At 42.0% G+C, this 20,107-nt stretch overlaps 2 protein-coding genes across 3 annotated transcripts in view; one reads left to right on the top strand and one right to left on the bottom strand.

Annotated features, from left to right (window-relative positions):
- smyd2b (SET and MYND domain containing 2b) overlaps positions 1-2,640 on the top strand; it is a 9,812-nt gene extending 7,172 nt beyond the window's left edge. The window contains exons 10-12 of the mRNA XM_032542896.1: positions 439-613; positions 709-817; positions 1,483-2,640. Of these exons, the coding sequence (XP_032398787.1) occupies positions 439-613; positions 709-817; positions 1,483-1,563 (365 nt within the window). The 3' untranslated portion in view covers positions 1,564-2,640. The remainder of the gene's footprint in view (positions 1-438; positions 614-708; positions 818-1,482) is intronic.
- LOC116706202 (tyrosine-protein phosphatase non-receptor type 14) overlaps positions 2,193-20,107 on the bottom strand; it is a 54,253-nt gene continuing 36,338 nt past the window's right edge. For both annotated transcript variants that reach the window (XM_032542895.1, XM_032542894.1), the window contains exons 4-20: positions 16,738-16,835; positions 15,801-15,871; positions 15,250-15,320; positions 15,044-15,131; positions 14,841-14,929; positions 14,578-14,665; positions 14,320-14,402; positions 14,052-14,112; positions 13,370-13,448; positions 12,102-12,571; positions 10,712-12,010; positions 9,356-9,496; positions 8,071-8,289; positions 6,463-6,591; positions 6,027-6,261; positions 5,395-5,558; positions 2,193-4,163 (exon numbers count right to left, since the gene is read on the bottom strand). In XM_032542895.1, coding sequence (XP_032398786.1) covers positions 4,035-4,163; positions 5,395-5,558; positions 6,027-6,261; positions 6,463-6,591; positions 8,071-8,289; positions 9,356-9,496; positions 10,712-12,010; positions 12,102-12,571; positions 13,370-13,448; positions 14,052-14,112; positions 14,320-14,402; positions 14,578-14,665; positions 14,841-14,929; positions 15,044-15,131; positions 15,250-15,320; positions 15,801-15,871; positions 16,738-16,835 — 3,514 coding nt within the window. In that variant the 3' untranslated portion in view covers positions 2,193-4,034. The remainder of the gene's footprint in view (positions 4,164-5,394; positions 5,559-6,026; positions 6,262-6,462; positions 6,592-8,070; positions 8,290-9,355; positions 9,497-10,711; positions 12,011-12,101; positions 12,572-13,369; positions 13,449-14,051; positions 14,113-14,319; positions 14,403-14,577; positions 14,666-14,840; positions 14,930-15,043; positions 15,132-15,249; positions 15,321-15,800; positions 15,872-16,737; positions 16,836-20,107) is intronic.

Genomic DNA, 20,107 nt, shown 5'->3' with positions numbered 1-20,107 from the left:
ATATCTCAATTTCAAACAATTGAGATGACATACTGTATACGTTTTGGGAATGCAAGCTGTCTCTAGAACACAATTCAAAATGGAAGTGTGATTTGTTTTTTCTCATAAGGTTATAATTCATGTTAAAAATCCACTATGTGATCATTCTTATCTTGGTAAAAACATGAGGGGTCATATCCAGAATAATCTTCTGAATTGAGTCAGGAATACATGTTGATCATAAGGTAAGGCCGTTGATTTTCAGGTAGAAAAAACATACTTTACCATTTTTCTTCTTGTAAAAATTCTTAAATGGGTCAATTTGACCCGAATACCATACAAGCGTTAAGCTTTCTTATGCAGATATCATTCTATAGCAATGAGCTTTCAACACTCATTTGTTATTAATATGTTCAGAGGCCCTGTAATAACTCAGTGCAGCCCTTGACTCTGCGGCACCCCCTAGTGAGTTGCTGGAGATGTGTGAACAGAGCCTGGATGAGATGGGTGCTGTCTTTGATGATTCCAATGTCTACATGCTTCACATGATGTACCAGGCCATGGGTGTTTGTCTCTACATGCAAGATCCAGACGGAGCTATCAGATACGGCGAGAAGATCATCAAACCTTACAGGTGATGAGAAACAGTGAACAGTTTGAAAAGTTCTCAAGGTGATCAAAACAAAAAAAAGAGTAATCATCAATATGTATGATCTCTTTCCAATGCAGCAAGCTGTATCCACCCTACTCTTTGAATGTGTCCTCCATGTACCTCAAGTTGGGCAGGCTGTACATGGGACTGGAGAGGTACTCAGTGGGCGTCAGCATTCTCAAGAAGGTAACATGACCTACTGAACTTTTACATCAGACATTCATTCTCAAAAACAGTAGCTACAAAGCACGTTTAACAAAGTAAACAAAGTAAATCATATTATGGTCAAATTAAAAAAACTCATTAGGCCTGGGTATCACTTTCACTAGCATGGACCACGCCACAACCATGTGTTAGTTAAAGATTTAATGAACATTATGAATGTGCAAATGAACATTATGAATGTGCGAAATTGATGTGGATGTCGTCTGATGGCTGGTCTGGGAGGATGTGTGATGTCCGGGTGGAAGAGACTCAGGATGGGGGTTCTGTCTCAGAAGCAGTTTTCGCCCGAATAGTTTACAGACCCCCCCAGACGGTACCTAGAAGAGACAAGAGAGAGAAGTGCAACAGGAATGGAAGATGGATGAAAGGAGAGGGTAAGGGAGGGTGGGTCAAGCAATCAGAGACGCAAGTCTGGCTACGCAGCACGGTATATGTAGGTTTGTCTGGTGATTAGAGGTGTGGTTTAGGCGTGGCCCTGCTCCCGAACCTTAGTTAACAAATTAACTCCATTTAAAACTTTGATATTGGTATTGGTAGTTTCTGTATCAAGTACCTTACTTAGAGGAATATACCTAGAAATCATATACATATTTTTATGTTGTACAATTATGTTTGTTTGTACATAGGCAATTTCCATAATGGAAGTGGCTCATGGAAAGGATCACTTCTACTTGACAGAGTTGCGTAAAGAGATGACACGAAAATGACGAGAAAGGAAAGAAATGTTGAACACAGCTGGTCCGAAGCAACTGCAAACACTCCTTTCATTAGTAGCTTTACAGAACTGAAGACACATTTTACTCTTTTTGGTACTGAGGAAAAAATGGAGAGCATTCATGTTTTTTTATGCAAAGTTTTGTGCTACAAAAATATTTTTTGTGTAATGTATGCAATAACCTATTAGTTTGTTGGATGCAGGATACTTTTGTACCAAGCATGCATTTAATATGAAAGTCTGGGATAAATAATTATTTTCCAAATTGTTCATGATTTTGTTTGTGTTTTGGCTATTCACTGACATGTCAGCTGGGCCCTGCCATTTATCGGAGTTGAGTTGTTTACATAGGATCGTAGGGGGGAGGGGGGTGCAACTCAACAAAATCCCTGCCAGCCAATCAGGACAGCCGCCTCACCACAAGGGGTCTAATAAAGCTGCAGAACGGGCCCGAGTCACAATGGCGAGCTGGGATGGAGCACAGTGTTTGCACTAGAACTTTGTGTGAGTGCTATGCGCTAATTAATGTCTCCAGTACTGAGAGAAAACCCCTTTCCAACACAGGCATTATTATCAGCTAATGGAAATTATTACAAAATAAATGAATTTGTGGCAACAGTCTTAAAGAAAATAAGGCTTTATTGCATAATAAGCAAGTATAACATATCTGGGGAGAGAAAAACAAAAGACTTAATGCACTGAAAACACATATACAAAATATATGTACACATACTCTGAAAAGGTATTCGGTATTTTTGCCAACAAAAAAAATAAAGGGGAAAAATTAAATATAAACAAACAGTGGAATGCTGTGTGAGGAAATACTGTCACAAAGAGAACAGAAGTGCAACAAAACACTTATATGTCAAGAGAGCAGAAAGCTTATACTTATTTGAGAATATATACATTGAAATATAAAAAATACATGCATAGTTTATTATGTCGCGGTATTTTTAAGGTACCAAGTCAAAAAAAAGAAACTATATAAAGAATTTGTAGAAATCGTTTGTCACATGCCCATTATGTACAAAGTTACTATGGACATGGCTGGCTTTGCATCATGATTCAGGTTAATAAGAAAGAATATTTAACATAACATGTAAAAGGAAATTCTTCAGAGTGTAATTTTATAAACATGATCCAGGAAAATGGCAACATAATAATCAACTGGGTTTGGATCAGATTAGTACTAACGGCTGCCTTTTTTGTTTTTTATTATTATCCTTCAAAACTAAAACCAAGACATCAGTATTCTCCTACTACCAAATCTTTACCTGAGAGTTTGGTAAATTATTTGATATGTTAAAGTTGTTGTCATAACAAAACGCTAACTATTAAATACTGATACAAAGATTTAATCTTTGGAGATAAAAAAAGTAATTTAGTGTACCAAACCCATCTAGAACCCTAAAATGAAGAAAGGGCTTGTTTCCGGTTTCAATAAGGCACAATGATACATTGTATACAGTATTTTCTGTATAAGGACACAATTCTCTATTGACAGCAAAATGTGAAACTATATTTATAAATGACCTCTAAATCATCAGACAAAAACCTTTTAGACTTTTGAAATGTTTTAAGGTAAGAAATGTGTTAAGACACATTTGAACGCAAGGCGCAGTGATTCAATAAACAATCAACTGTTAAAATACACTTTGTGTGCTTGTGGGGGAGGATCTTAATAGAAATGCATTAAGGAAAAATATCAGTGATCCTTTGGACATTGACAAGAACAGCTTTCCAAATAATATAGTACAAATTATAAGTGACAGGGCAATGATCAACATGCTTGTCAATGCTCCATTCAATTGCAAAGGTGGCCACAATCTTAAAAGAAATAAATAAAAACATTTGTTACAATGTTAAAGTAAATATTTTCTGTATTAATCAATACTCTGTTAAAAATAAGTGGAACATTTTATAATTTTAACAGTGATTTAAAGAATACTTTTGTTTGGCAAACTCTTTCAGAGTATAGAAAATAGTCATAATACTGCTGCCATCTACTGTTGATGCAGCATAGTGCCATCTCTATCAATGGCTAACTAATAAATGAGAAATGTAGCAGGCAGGCAATCTATCCAAACTGAAACATTTGTTAAGAAATCTCTAGAACACACGGGGCTTATAGACACGCATTGGGAAAATGCAAAAACATTCATTCTTCGCACATAAGGACCAGGTCCAAGAATTAAACCCACGGGAAAAACAACTATACTGATTAGCAATAAGGGTCTACACAGGCCTACAAAAATCGTTTCCTCCCTTGAGGTGAGTTTGTGTGAAAATCCACTAGAATTTTCATAAACTGCCAGAAAGAAAACGGATCTCTGTATCTGCTTCCAACCAGCTATCAGATATACTGTATGTTTTGCACAGTCCTCGTGCTTATTTAAAGGACCATTGATGTTCTCTGGTACCATTCTTCCATATCATGTAAGGTCAAAGGTCTGGACCCTAGGCTCAGATGAGGCGGGAGTTCTTGAGGAACTGAATGAGGACCTGGTAGACAAACTTGTACTGGGAAATGGTCTGCACCATTAGCATCCTCTGCTGCCTCAGCCCTGACAACATGGTGGGAACGTCGACGGGCTGAAGGGAAGGGAAGAAGAGACAGACAAAAGACGGTGATTGAGAAGAAATAATAAAGTGAGAGAAAAGTGACAGACAATCATTTAGGGGTATAAACTGTAAAATGGCCTCAGTATGTATGCAGTAACAAGGCTATACTGTATGTATGTACGTCAATTACAGAACCCACCGGCTATCGGTCTGACGCCAATTAAGCCTCTGGGAGTAACGGACAGTATTTCTGGGGTTACAGTGTAGCACTACCTTGCAGGGCAGTTGGGAGTCTTGCGATATAACGTGATCCCGCGAGATTGCCGAGACGCGAGACCAATCAGCGTCCCGTGAAGTACAACTGGCAGCTATGGGCGTGGTTTAGGTTTGTGTGACAACACGGAGAGGCCACTGTTTGTTCAAAGCAACAATGGTGGCTCCTAAAAAGGTTAGTGTAGATGCTACAATAGCATCAGTCAAATCAGAATTGGAAAGTATTTATTTATTAAAAAAAGAGCAAAGAACGGCACTTTAGGCTGTTCTAGATGAAAAAGATGTTTTTGCTCTTCTCCCGATTGGCTTTGGCGAGAGTTTCATAGACGTGTGGTTCCTCCAATCCCCTGCCAAGTATTGCTTGAAAGTGCCGGCCTACAGTATATCCAGATAATGGATATCTGGGCCAAGATTTCCTCTTCCGTGCGCCAGGTCCAATAGCTTATGGGTTCCGAGATTGCATATCGACCAATGACGTTGGCCTCTTTTCCTCTTTACTGTTTACCTGCATGCAACCAAAGCCCGCTCAAACGTGATTGGTCAATACTACGCGGACAACAACCGGAAACCAGAACACATTAACCTGCCGCCTCTCCTGTATGTATTTGCATTGTCTCACTACAGAGGATTCAATGAGTATAATAACGGGAGAATACCTGATCTACATACCTGGATGAGAAGGTGTATATAGTGTTTTACAAATGTGCAGCATCTTTTAAACAACTCTACTTCAAATGTTTTCAAGTCACATGATTTGCATCCTCATGGATAAAAAAAACATACACAATGGTATTTTTTTATATCAAGATATATAAAAAAGACCAATGTGTATGTTTTTTATCCAAAATATTAAGCTGTGTGTAAATGTATGAGATACTTGTTACACATACAATATATCTTGTCAAAGAAAAAATGTGATTCTAAAAATGACAAAACCTTACAGCCCAATCAGACTCTTTGCAACCCTGTCACGTCAGAGTCCACCCACCTCATTGTGCTCCAGGCAGCTGATCATGAGCTCAGTGAGGATGACCACTCCAGTGCGACCCACCCCGGCACTACAGTGAACCACCACAGGTGGATTGAGGCTCTTTGAAGTGTCCAACATGGAGTTGGTGTGTCTCCTTACAGACTGGATCTCCTCAAGGTAGGCTGCGGGAAAAAAGAAGACAAAAGGTTACATGTGAGGAATGTGTCTTTCAGGCTGAACAGAGAATTTGTTGAACGTGGACAACTGCTTTTGTTGCTCACATGTTGTATAATGATATTTTTAGAGCATGTGGCTTCTTTAAAAAAGGTATGGGAATTACACACACTTGCTTTCTTGAATAAAAATACCTTTCTCATATCTTTCAGATAAATATGAATCTAGAGCCAGAAGCCCCATGCTCCCAGTTTTTATGCTAGGCTAAGCTAACGGCCTTCTGGCTCTAGCTTCACCACAGCCGTGAATGGGATATCTTGACTAACTCTCTGAAAGAAAGTGAATGAGCATATTTCACAAAATGTCAAACTATTGTTTTAATTAGACATTAAATTATGAAAGCATGATGATTGTTTCATCACTTCTTGTCATGTCTTGAAATTCATACACACAATGAAGATTATGATGACACTCACAGAGGAATCCCTGGACATATTCGGGACAGCCCTGCTCAGGCCAGTCAGTGTACTGAAGGTGCCAGACAGTCCTCTCCTGGCCAGACAGAAGGTGTTTGACCTTTAACCCCGTGGTGGCGTAGCAGCCCGAGTCGGTGCGGAATTTGGTGGTCACCTTGAACTTGCCATGAGTGGCTGAGTTGTGTTTGGATCCCAGTTTAGGCCAGTAGCGGTGACTCTTGGATCTGCCACCCTCCTGGATGGAAAAAAGGGTGAAGATGGGGGTGAGGGAAAATAGACAATGTGCCCTGACACTTACATATAATCCCATAATCACAAACATAAAGACACAGTAACACACATACACTCTCACTGTCATCCTATTTCTCAAACACAGACAGACGCAACATCTGTGTGTGCCATGTGTGCGTGTGTGTGTGTGTTTGTGCATGCGTACCTCCTCGGCAGTAACCATGGCGATGACGTTGACCCCCTGCTCCCAGACCATCTGCCAGAAGTCGGCACAGGTGTTGGCTAGTGGGCCCTGGGTGGCAATGTAGTGCCACTCTTCCCCTCTAATCATCACCTGGGAAAACACACAACACACACACACATGTGCACACGCACACACACACACACACACACATTAGTGCGCAGTGCAAACAGGAATCTGCCTACACACGAGTAAACAAGCTAATCTGCTTGCTAAGAACCACATTTCAATTACATAGAAAACTCACACTTCAGCCAGAAATTAATGCATTTATACTTTGTATTGAATGTTAGCAGCTTATTTACACACATTGACAATAATCTCATTCACCGTTAGAGGGCAGTATAAACATAATTTTCATCCACAGTTTGATTCTTTTTTCTCACTTATAAAATTCCCTCTTCTTTAACCTTCTTTTGCTTTCTCTAATTAGTAATCACAAGGCCACACACAGCACCGAAAACATTCCCATCTTCAATACACCCCAACCACAGAGTGCCATTGCATAATGAGCATGTCCCAGCTAATTCCTCAAGCCACCTTGTGACTGTAAACAGTGTATTAGGAGATGGATGAGGAATAAACAAGGCCTTTTGTTCTGTGGCAGCTACCTTAAATGACGGGGGAAAGTAAGAGGGTTATACCGTGATAGGCAGTGATTCAGTGCTGCTTTGGTGAAATGCAAACTCATGCATACACACACACAGTTTGCAACTAAGCATGAATAGTGGGCTACTGAGAGCAGCTCAGGTTGACTTAAGAGGGTTTGGAGTTTGGACCACATTCTTTGGGAATTCCACAAGCTCTGTGAGCTTAAAGGCCCAAACAGCCTTCAACAACTGCCTTTCATGCTTTCCTCCGAAGCCTTTCGCTGCTTTGGAATGACCCTACAAAGACTAGCAGAGAGCTGAATGTGTCAGGTTGATGCTCATTGCTTTAATTTTTGGTGTACGATGTGACTGTTGCAAAGTACTTTGACACTGACATAACTGTGACTTAGTGCCAAAGACATGAACCTGAATCTTATGAAACACTTTATATATATATATATATATATATATATACACTTTATATTAATTACTTTAACAGTTTTACCTGTCAATATAATTCTGTTCCTCTATATTGGTTGGAACTGAAAACTGACAGATGATGAAGTCTGATATAAAAACCCGGCCTTCATGTTGAATGATGTTATCTATCTATAGGTGTGGTTCTATCCACCTGTTTTTATGTGCGTGTATAACCATGTATCTCCAATTTTGGAGATACATGTGTGTAAAGTGTTCCTTTATGGATTTAGCTACTTAAGCTAAATAAACCATTTTAAAACCCATAGGATGTCCTAAAAGATCTATTTTAACAAAGGCTTCTTTTTTGGCTGGTTGACATTATGGAGAGTTTTCATAGGAAGATAAACATGTACAAAACGACTTCCCTCCTTTTTTTAAACACAGTGAAAGCATCACATGAATTAGATCAAAGTCTGGATTCCAAAAAGGTAGAAGCTATTATCATCGATTAAATTCCTTTTTACACTTTTTGGGCATTTTACCCATGACCCCTCAAGCGCACCTTGATATGCGAGGCATTGATGTAGCCTGTGTTGTTCTCCTTGTTTGGTACAAGCTCAACCCGATTCTCTTCGTATGGAACAACGTCACGGAAACGGTTGCGCTCAGTGTTTTCGGGAAGAGTTGCTGTAGTGACAACACAGTCTGTCCTCTTCTTGGGCACCTGCTCATACTCAGTGAAGACCCGCTCCTCTTCCAGCTTCAACTCCAAGGTCTTACACTGAAGCGACAGAGAGAGAAAGAACAAGAGAGGAGGGGGTGTTAGTCATTCATATGATTCAGAGATTTCTCATTCAGTGCCCAAGGGCCTTTTATTAGTTTACATTCTACCAAACCCAAAAGACTATTCAGGCCAGAAGAATTCAGAAATCCCATTTTTAAAACTCTCATCCGCTGAATACTGACTTCAAAGTCAAAGAACTCAAGCATGTAAACTGCATCAACACAGCGGTAAATGAGCCAAATATGCAGTGGTGGTATTCATCCTGATGGGGGTCTGTATTTATTAGGCCAGATATGTTTGAGAGGACAGCATCTCTGTCTCTCCTGCTCTCTCTCTATCACTCTTTCTGTGTGGTTTGCTCTCTCTCTCTCTCTCGGGTCACATTCTTAACATACCAACGGGCCTAAAGGCGATAAGCACCACCATGCCACGCGTTCCACAGCCCACTTAGGGCTTGCCCCCGTTAGCTTAGCAACAGTCAGGACAAAGGTTGGGTTTCACACCTCTACACTCAAAAAGGACAGACAGAATTTGGAAAATTAAATTATTGTGTGATTATCTAGAGTTTTACAGTGACAATCTTCAGCCAAGTTTCCTTAATCACTACCATTAGGTGAGGAACCTGTACGTTAAAAGGTCCAACATGAATCCTCCAAACAGACATAAACTTTGCTTGAATTAAATTGGGGCTTGGAGGTTTTATTTAATTCCTTGATCGTACCATACTTGTGGTGTGATTATAGTTATGTCTATAATGGTTTGGTTATGTACCTATTGAGCAATTGTGAGTAAAAAAAGAGCTCTAAAGAACTTTGAGTTTTGTATCCACTGTAACATAAAATGATAACAATCCTAGAATGTTCACATAATACTATTACTTCAATTTAAGTCAACCATAACACCATAATTTAAAATAAATAAATAAATAGCACACATCTAACTGAAAAACAAACAAAATGACATGTGCTAGATCTTTCAAAAATACTTTTAGACACAAAGTATAAAATCTAAAAACTCAGGCAACCCCACATATATTTTATAAATTAAGAGCAAAAGTTTGTACCCGTTCGTCGGTAGCAGCCTTGGCACCTTCTTCCGCGGGACTCACAGGGACAGGCATTCGGGCCACGTATAGGCCGTTGAGGGCGGCCATCATCAGCGGCCTCTTCATGGAGTCCACGGACATCTTCTGTCTTTCCAGCGTCTTCAAGAGAGAGGAAAATCCTGGTGTCATGGCTACAGGTAGCGGGAGCATGGCGAGACTGACTGACCTGCGCTGGCCTCAAATTGGTACGTGTGCACACGTGCATGTGTAGAAGTGGGTGGGGACGATTTGACACATGTGTAAGTGTGTGTGTGTGTGTGTGTGTGTGTGTGTGTGTGTGTGTGTGTGTGTGTCCATTCTGTCTGTAGGGCAAACCTGGCCGTACCAATCCAATTGCATTCCGTCCAATGGTGTGAGCTAACGAGTCTGAATCTAAAGCCTATTAAGAGCAGACTTGCAGCTTCTTATCCATCTAACTTTGCCCTCAACTTCTTTTGATGCTTTCCTCCTTGTTTTGTCCTTCTGCACATATGTTTCAATCTTTCAGTCCTTTGTTTATTCCCACTTACCTATTTGGCCTCCTTTTCTTTACAGAGCACTCACTCCCTCTGTCACCCTGTCTTTTTTCCTCTCTACCAAGCTAACCAAACTCTGACCCACATTGCACAGTCCCTCCTTCCTCCAAGGATTACTTCTGCTAATCTCTGATGCTATTAAACCTCCAGGACCGCTCCACCTCCCTCATTCCCTGTGGGACAGTCAAAACAACAGCTTGGGGGTCACCAATGGTGTCCTCTAGGTATGAGATAAACCATCTGAGGGAAAACAGCTTTGGACCTTTGGACCAAAGAAAAACATTTTGGAATTTCATTGACTCACACTATAAACAGCCGGCAACGCCAGGTCACTCTTGAACAGTGAGGTTTATAGCAACTTAAGTGAGCCAATTATATGATTTGACTTATACCTGGACTCTGCTGCTGTGTGAAATGTTTGTGCCTTAACAGAGAGCCAAACTACACAAGAAAACAACCCAAAGAATAATCGGAGGGATTTATAAGGGTTCTAGCTGCCCGGGGGACTCAGAGCCTAGTGCTACCCTCTCAGGTGCTGAACCCCGGATTACTGCTAATCAGGAGCCATAAAACTAGCTAGCAAACAACAGACTGAAATATTTAAAACTGTACCAGTATGGTGTGGGGGTGTGTTTGTCCAGTACAGGATTAAATAAAATAAATGATTGTCAACATTGCTGTCAAATTATTTTTTGTTATTTAAATCGGAATTTCACGACTGATCAATATAAAAAAATATGTTGGCACTTGCATAAAATAAACAGTGTCAAGGTAATGAATTACTGAATGACTGTCTCACCCTCTGAGCGATTTCCCTCTCCACTATGCTGTCTTCTAAGGAGAACATCTCTGACACCGGCCTCTCTTTGACCGGCTCCTTCCTCACTCTCTCCTTCACACTGGTAAGGTCCGGTTCTGAAATAGATGGACCTAAAACTGTTCCATTCACTCCACCCTGGTCCCCTCGGGTCAGTGTCCCACCACCACCTGCACCACCACCACCACCTCCAGGCCCGCTAACACCTGGGCACTGCCCAGCTTTCATTGCTCGGCCCTGGGATTGGTTTGGGTCCATTGGTCCCTGGTTGCTCTGTGCCCCTTGATTATGGTTTCGGTGGTGAGTGTGGTTCTGGGTGCGGATTTGAGCATTACTTGAAGGTCTAGGAGGACCAGGGTACTCAGGAGGGGGTTTGTTGGGCAGCTTGGCCAATGCAGCCTGGAGCTGAGCGCTGATACTGATGTCCTCATTGAGACCTGGGATTTGAACATCCAACTCAGGCCTCTCCTCTTCCTCTTCCTCCTCCTCTTCACTCTCACTACTGTGTATGAGCATTGTAGCATTGGAGAGAGTCTTTTGATGCTGGTAGGCCACAGGTGGCGTTACACAAGTCTCAGATGTTTTCTGGGCAGGCATCTGCATGGACACCTCCTGTGGCTGCTGAGCTGGAGGCTGGGGTTGTGGCTGAGGGGTCTGGGGCTGGGGCTGGGGTTGAGGAATGGACTGAGGCTGAGGCGGCATCACATGTTCTCGCAGAGTATTCCTCCGATTTAGGGGAGCATTCATTCCCTTCATCACCATGCCCTCCATCCCTCCTCCTCTCATGCTGCTGATCACCTCCATGCTGTGTCGCTTGCCCAGGGTGGAGCGGTGCTTTGCAGCAGCAGTTAATGGTTCACTAACTTCCTGCAGGGACTGGTGAACCACGGCCGAGCTGTCCGGCTGGAATGTCTTGACTGAGAGCTGCACCATACGGGTAACCAGCTCTGGACTGCTGCCCCCCATGCAACGGTGACGGTGGCTGGCTAGGTCCGGGGTGCTGGTGGCCGGACGGAAGGAGCTGGAAGGGTAGGGAGGAGGAGGACGCGACATGTGGTTTCTCAGCATGTTAGCTGTAGCTGCATAGCTTCCCGCATTGTTCCCCTGTTGTTTGGTATTTGCCAGCTCAGGTGTGCTGACAGTGTGAGAGATGGAGCTTCCTACACCTCCACCCCCACCACTGCCTCCCCCTCCATTAACGCAGGGTGAATGACATGGGCCCTGGCTGCTGGCTGGTCCTCCCTGATGAGGGCCATGGGACACTGGCTTACTGTAGCTGATCTGCAAGGTGAAAATTTATAGAAAAAACAGTGTGAGATGGACATAAAATCCAGAAATTTAACAAGATCAAACACAGAGCATCCATCTTTACCTGTGGTGTGTAAGGTCCAGGATTGGGCCCCAGGCCATGATAAGGGCTCCTCTCCCTCATCTCTGGCTGGCTATACACCAGAGCCTCAGGCTGACGGTAAGCACATGCATTACTGATGTTCAGACTGCGCAACGATTGGCTGTGGAGGTCATGGTGAGCGGGAATTATGCGCCGCTTCTGCCGCATGACAGCATCATACTCAGGCGTGGGCCGGTAGGACGGAGCAATGATGGCACTGTGGCGGTGGCTGGGGATGTAGTCAGGGCGCATTAGCTCGCTGCCAGGGATGCTGAGGTTGGAGGACATGGGCGAGGGTGGGACAAAAGTCTGGGAATGATTGAGGGAGCTCAAGCTGGGGCTGCTGTACATGCTTCCATTGGGCACGGTACCGTTACGGAAAGGAAAGTCCGCCGGGCAGCGGTCCAGACTGGTCTCAGACTTGTAGTAGGGGTCGTCATGGAAGATGCTGTCTGAAGATCAAAAGAGGGAGAAAGAAGGGATGAAAAAAAAAGAAGTCAATTTTGTCCTTTAGAGAAAAACAGATTTCTTTTTTTTTAAGTTGAGTGTACTGAAGGTGGCTTTGGTGTTTTCAACCTGAAGATGTTTCTGATGTGGCAGAAATATCATTGTTTGTGTCTGGTTACACTGCAGCACCAACCACCTTTGAAAAAATTCAGAAAATTCCCTCCCAGTAGTAAGTACCAATTTAGAAAGGGATAGATTGGGAACATTTTCATCCCACCATAATGATGGTAAGTGGTATGCATGCCATTCCTCTTTACTCAACAAATAGAGGATTCTCTTGTGTGAAACTATCTCAAGCCCACAAGCAGGCAGACATACATAATCTCCGTCAACACAAACGGAGTGTGATGAGGTCACGCTACAAAATGATCTCACACCCACACATAGCAGCACACCCAGAATTTTTTCCACTCGCTCTCTTTTACGCTCAAACCGACATGAGTAAAGCTCTTTGGATTATAAGGCCGACTGAGTGTGTGAACAAGTCAATGAAAGAGCAAAATGAGGTCACTGCTCTGCACCCCAAACGTTGGGCTCTAATTTGCTGGGAGATTGTTAAAATACAAATGGCCTGTGAGTCACATGCCTGATGGGAAAGACACAATTAGCTCCATTCAAATGCTTCAGTTATCATCAGGGAGGATCAATCTTAAATCACACTGTGGTCAAAGCAGTGAGCTGGAGGGGTTGAAACTTACTGTAAATATGTGTGTGTGTGTTTTTTTTTTTTTTTTTACACATACCTTGGGAGCTCTGTGTGTCCTGATAATGCTCTCCATACTGGGAATGCATTGACTGGAAGTTACAGGACTGGGGCCGCGGCTGAATAAAGAAACACATTCAATTCAATAAAAAAGAAGCAATTCACGTTTATGCTTCATTAAGTTATGCATATCATCATCTGCACCTAATAAAACAGCCACTAAATGAACATTAAAATATCACATTGCAATCTTTCCTAGCACAACAGGTGAATGTGACTGACTCAGATCTACTCAAGGGCCATGGAGTTGTAAACCACCAATACCTGCAGTTCTCCAGATAGATAACTGAGCACTTGAGTGGACTGAGTGAAACAGCTATTGTGCCACATTTAGCCTAGCCATTGTCTGGCCAGCAGGGAGGGAGACGCACAAATCACTGCCTTCATTGTCGCAGCGGAAATCAAACCAAGCAACACCCTTGCAAACTTTCCAACAACACCCACCACACCACCAACGCATGTTAAAACCAAGGCTCCATGGCCCAATTAGGTGATGCCCTGAGTGGAAGAGCAGGGTAAAATCTCTAACCACGGCCATTTCTGTCTTCCCTCCCATATTCTCCCTCTGTCCCCTGCCGTCTGGTCTTATTTATATACTTTGTCAAACCACTCAGCAATAACCAGTGATATTGAACAATTTCAAAGCAAGAAAATGACGGTACCAGAGATAGGCGGTGGGTCCATGTGGGTCTCCTCCTGATTGGTGCAGGTGAGTGATTGGGCCTGAAGGGAAACAAACACAAGATGATTCATAAACCAAAAATACTGTGAACTCTGTATCACCAATTTAAGATTAAAGTTACACAGTTTTATTTTTGTATTACTTTTTCTTTTAATAGAACAAAAGGTTGTTTTGTTATTTTTAAACATTAAATGATTATTCAGGACATAAAAGTGTTCTAACGGCCTTCAGCTAGCCTCGACACTCACTCTGCACAGATCTTGTTCTGTTTGTAGAATTTGTGTCTGGCCGTGAAAAGACGAGCGATGTACTTGGCCATTTCCATATCCTCCTTCAGATACAAACACAGAGAGAAAAACATTGATATTTTAAATTAACACAGCAATTGTACTTCAAGGAAATCAAGACCATGTATTTGTCTGTGTGCAGGGATATCTAGTAATGTGTTTTTTTGGTTTAATTTCCCACTATAAACCTTGTAAAAGGCCCGCAGACACAACACTTACCATGTGAAAAATAATGGTGTCATCTCTGCTTGTTATCTCTACTGTGATGGCTGACTTGTTGTGCGCTATGGTACCAATGTCCTTCCACCTGTCCACACAGGAACACAAGCAAATGTACACAAGGATTGCATTTTCCCACACAAAATACATAATATTTTCTTGCATATTCATTTATTTGCACCACTTCATGATCACAGACAAACTAATACAGGCTACAAAAATAGATAAATATGATGTAGATGGAGGGGGTGGGAGGGGCTTACTTGTGGAGCATGATGGATCTGCCATTTCTGTGTTTGACAAACACCCCAATGAAGGACACGCCGATGAAAATATCATTGGTGTAGTTGTCCTGTGGAAGAAGATTGAACAAAATGACACAGTAAAATCTCACAATGAAATAAATTGGCTACTCTGTGGAGGTGTGTCTGTGTAGGAGGCTGTGGGTGATTTATAATTGATTTACCTTAGCAGGAAAGCTCTCCTGCCCAAAGCCGTCCAGTTTCTCCACATCCTTGATGTACAGCAGCTCTGCTTCAGCGTTCTGCATGCGACTGGAAAGTACAGACAGATATAGTATCTGGTACTAGGTAAATCGTAGTCTCGGAATCTTTTTTCCTCTTTTCTCCCCATGTGCACATGTACACAAACACTATAAAAATTAAGGTGTACCAGTGACTCTTGTGCTCCTCAGCGACTTTCTGGGTGCATTCTTCCAACACCTCCTCGCTATTAGGCCAGTTCTGAGAGAAAAAAAGTGAGCAAAACAGGTGGAAAATAAGGAGATGGAGGATGAGAATCGGAAAAAAGAGAGGTAAGAGAAGCAACATGTGATGAGGGTAAAGGACAGAGAGATGCCAAGGTAAAGAAAAAGTGAACTAATTCACTAAAACACTGTTACTTCCTCTCTTTCTCAACCCTGTCCAAACAGTTTTGCAGCTAAACGGTAGTCAACGGTGTAGCAATGAATATCATGTAACTGGCAATGTAACAGAGTGCTTCCTCAATGTAATACACTTAGTATCCACTAGATCTTTATCTCAATCAGTTTCTTGCTTATTCTGTCTTTGTTTACTGTCTGTCAACCTCAACCCAATAGGCAGAGGGAGGAGGTACACAGGTGACACAAGAATGTGTGCCTTTAGGCCACACACACACACGCACACACACACACGCACGCACGCACGCACGCACGCACGCACGCACACGGTTTGAGGACTCACCACTACTGGGAAGAGCACGTACTCCCTGAGGAAGTCCTGAGAAATGAACTGTGTGAAGTCTCCAAAGTCAGCTAGAAAATACAAACGCATACATTTTATAATCTTTTAGGTAAAACCCCTCAATGTGAGTCCGTTTTCATGTGTATGAACGTAATTTACAAATCACCTGGAATGTATTGTCTTTGTTGTGGTACTCATATTTTAAGAGTTTAGAAACAGAAAACTAGATGGTAAACCCGGATGGTTTGAGCAAACTTCGCCTATTGTTTATATATATATATATATATATATATATATATATATATATATATATATATATATATATATATATATATACAAAACGGCTGTTGTTTACCACTAAATTGCTTAGTAGGTTAAACTTGTTTCACTTTTTTTATGTAACTAAAGAAGTTAAATGTAGCTTTGGGAGCATTAAATAATATTTCTAGTGGAGAAGTTTGACAGTTGACACATTATGGAAGCAAACTAATTTCAGTATATTTCAACTCGGCTAACAGACAAAAGGAGATGTCGTGGAGGATCCTCTCCTCACGACAGATAAGGGTCTTCCTGATGCTAAGGCTAACCTTGGAACTGGCGATAAGCTAACCGTCTGTTTACATTCCCCCTGAGACACAGACAGCACCCAGGAACAAGACTTGGAGATGGAATGAGGTTGTGTGTGTGTGTGTGTGTGTGTGTGTGTGTGTTAAGACTGATACCATAGGAACTCAAGTGGACTGGTATGCAGCCATATTAGGTAGTGAAGTCGAGATGACCCGATAAAGTGTGAGTTTGTGCTCACTCTTCTCTCTTGTGCTGCCTGTCTCCCTCTGGTAGATTACATGCAATTTTTGTTCATGTATATGTATGTGTGTGTGTGTGTGTGTGTGTGTGTGTGTGTGTGTGTGTGTGTGTGTGTGTGTGTGTGTCTTACCTTGTACTGCTAGGCCAGCTAGTCTGATCCCCTGCTCTACTGAGCAATGGAGGCGTCCATCCAACACCTGCTTCTTCACCTGCAGGTAATACTGATACCTAGAAAGAAGGAAGGCAAGAAAAGAGAAAGATGAGTTTTTCAGATGCTGTAGATTGACACTGCAGTTGGAAAATATACTTTTATTTGACGAGAAATGAATGTAAGTCAATCCCTTTGGTCCAGAGTTAAGTATCAACAATTGATGGAGTGATGGAGTTTAGGTTAGCAGTGAATTACATTGGTGAACATGGTAAGTATAATATTTGCTACACATCAGCATGTTAGCACATGTCACCAAGGTGACTTTAGCATTTAGTTATGTAAAGCCTGACAGAGCTGCTAGCATGACTATTGGCTCTTCCTCAGATTGCATAAGAAAGCTTCTCTTCCAGCTAAACTGTACAAAACATCTGACTAAGTGGGTGGGAGCATAGACACTCTTATTAGCTTTCAGAAAGTCACCCGAATTTGGTTGGTGGTTAATGTTATTTTTCCAACTAGCCACACTGTCTCTGTAGACTACTTTGAGTTGGAAAACATGATGGGTTTTAATTCAATACATTTATCCAAAGAAAGTAAAAAGAGCTGTGCTCAAGGCGTTGCACATGAGCAACTAATGGATTGCAAACATCCAAAAGGACACCAAGGAGAGACATGTTCTCCTGCTTCTGGTTTGTGCAACAGAAAGTATGTCTCGAGACAGTATTGGCAACAGCATTAGCCATTTAAAACAATGGCAGAGAGGCCTGTTGCAGAATCCAACTGAGAAATGACTGAATCGCTTCTATTCAAAATACCAGTGACTCATTTCTGACTTTAGGGGAATGCCAAATGTACACCAGTAGGGGCTACAATATGATTTTATAGCTCAGTAAATCTTCAGCTGACAGCGAGCATGTTACGGAGCTGACGCTAACAAGGACTGAGTTTAATCTTAGGCAGGACCAACACAGACTGGACTAAGGAGTATTGTAATTGCTGTGCAAGCGTGAGTTGAACTGGGGACTCTGCACTGTGGTTTTGGGCAGTGGTGGTTTTGCCAAGTGTAAGCTGATATGATGACACAGTTCAGATTGTTGAGCCCTCTTGTAGCCCTCACATAATGTGGTAAAATGTCCCAAACCCAAGAGGCTGAAATACACCGAGCTCCTCAAGTTTCTGAGCTCCTTTAGTCCACTTTTAGCAGTGATCCAACTGGATGTTAGTCTGCTGAAGAATGGAGGGGCCACACAGGAGGAAAAAGAGAATTGTCAGGGTGACCAGGCTCAGCTGCGTAAAAACTCGCACACCGTTTCCTGTTTGTTGCCGTGGTGACCACTGTCTGAGTCTTTCCTATGTGGGCTATGAGACACCTTTTCTGATGTACGCACAAACACACACACACACACACACACACACACAGTCAGAAAGATCTGTGAGTGGACATTAGACAGCCCATGCCAGAGTACACAAACTTCTATGTGGAAACCACTGAGCTATACACGCTTAGTCATTCCCTGTCTGTGGTAGAGAGGGTCGGCCTTCAAACGCACGATTGGCCTCCTCCGTCCACATGCCAGTGTCTTTGAGCAAGACACTGAGCCCCAAAACTGCTCCCTGGACACTGTGTGGCTGTCCACTAGTCCTAATGCTTAGGATGGGTTAAAGGCAGAGATTGAATTACACTACATTATACTGTATGATTGTATTCAAAAATAATAAAGTTTCTCCTTTCAAACACTTTTAAGTTAATTCCTCAATTGTTACAATTTCTTTCCTTCTCTGTCATCTCAGGTGTAAAATTTGCTCTCGCCAACCCTCCACTGTTTAGCTCCTTCTGAACTATTAATGTACCCTCATAGTTTCATGCCCCCCTTTATGTTCTTTACATTTTTCATGTTCATATTCTTCTTCACATTCTCTCCCCTACTACTTTTTCTTGTTCTTTTCTTTTTTGAGCTCCACTCAGCATACTCACAGGCCTATAATCTGACCCCGCCCTCCTCCTTCACCCTGTCATTACACCCGTCGGCTAAGCTGCCATTCCGTTCCCGTGGCAACCCCCTAATTAGCTAACCCCAACTGCCGTGGATGCAGCGGGGGGGAGGAGCTTGATGCGGTCTTGAGGGGGGAGGAACCCTTCAAATGATTGTGGACTTTGTTTTTACAAACGCTCCATGTTTTCCCAGCGCTCTCCGTATGGGGTCTGGGGAAATGTTGAGGTTAACACTGGTTGGTTCTCATTCTGAGGTTCAATGGTAACAACATGATGGTGCTTATATATATATATATATATATATATATATATATATATATATATATACTTATTATATGCAGGGCCAGCGGTGCAGAGGCGGATGATAAACTGTTGAAATAACTATGAACAGTGAAAGCAGACGTAAAGCCAGTAAAAATAAAGTCTCAGAATCCTCCTCCTAGAAAGCAAATTACACAAAACAGCCACAAACAAACCTTTTAGGTTTTTTGACCCTAAAACAAAAGCCTTGTCTACTTGTGAACCGCGCACACTAGTTGCATATGTCTACAGCATGCAAGGCTGGGCGATTCAAATTCTTGAAATGTTTTGTTGATAGTCTCAAAGGTTACCCAGTCTTGGAGAGCACTCCCTTCATCATAAGTGGCAATGCCGTTAAAATGTTAAACTTAGATTTTGTAAACATGTTTCAAAGTCTTAAACATATTTATACTCAGTATCAACTAAAGATTTTTTTACAGCTCTATTCTGTTATTTTTATCCCATGTACATACACACCACACACACACACACACACACACACACACACACATATATATATATAAAGAACACTGCATCATAATGCAAGAACAGAAGATTTATACTTGGAACTATAACTAAAAATTATGTTGTCCATGTTTTTCCTTTCTCATACTGGCTCACTACAGAGCTGTTGGCTGATTGGTTGGTTAAACATCTAGTTAGATGCCATTAGTCTACTGCAAAAGATTAAAAAAGAGAAAGAGGGTATTCTTTAGATCTTTAGAAGATTCATGATGTTGGTAAAAAAAAAAAAAGTGTATTGCCCAGTCCTGATATTAGCCCTGTATCAGTACAAATTAGGGCTGCACAATTAATCGAATTTTAATCGCGATCACGATTTTGACTTCCCACGATCAAATTTGCGTGATCGAGCGATTATTTTTTTTAAGCGTCATTTCATAGAACGCTCCGGGTTTTTTGCAAAGCCAATCTACCGCTACTACCGTCTACTCATGAGCCAGTCAGAGTAGTTCACTGCACCCCGTGCATCTTAGCTGCAAGATGTAGACAGTCCCAGAGGACAGAGTAACGGGAGGAAAACTCAACAGATAGCAG

This window comes from Etheostoma spectabile, chromosome 18 (genome assembly GCF_008692095.1).
Source record: "Etheostoma spectabile isolate EspeVRDwgs_2016 chromosome 18, UIUC_Espe_1.0, whole genome shotgun sequence".
Lineage (NCBI taxonomy): Eukaryota > Metazoa > Chordata > Actinopteri > Perciformes > Percidae > Etheostoma > Etheostoma spectabile.
Note: the sequence above shows the minus strand (reverse complement) of the source record. Positions and strands in the feature narration are given on the sequence as shown.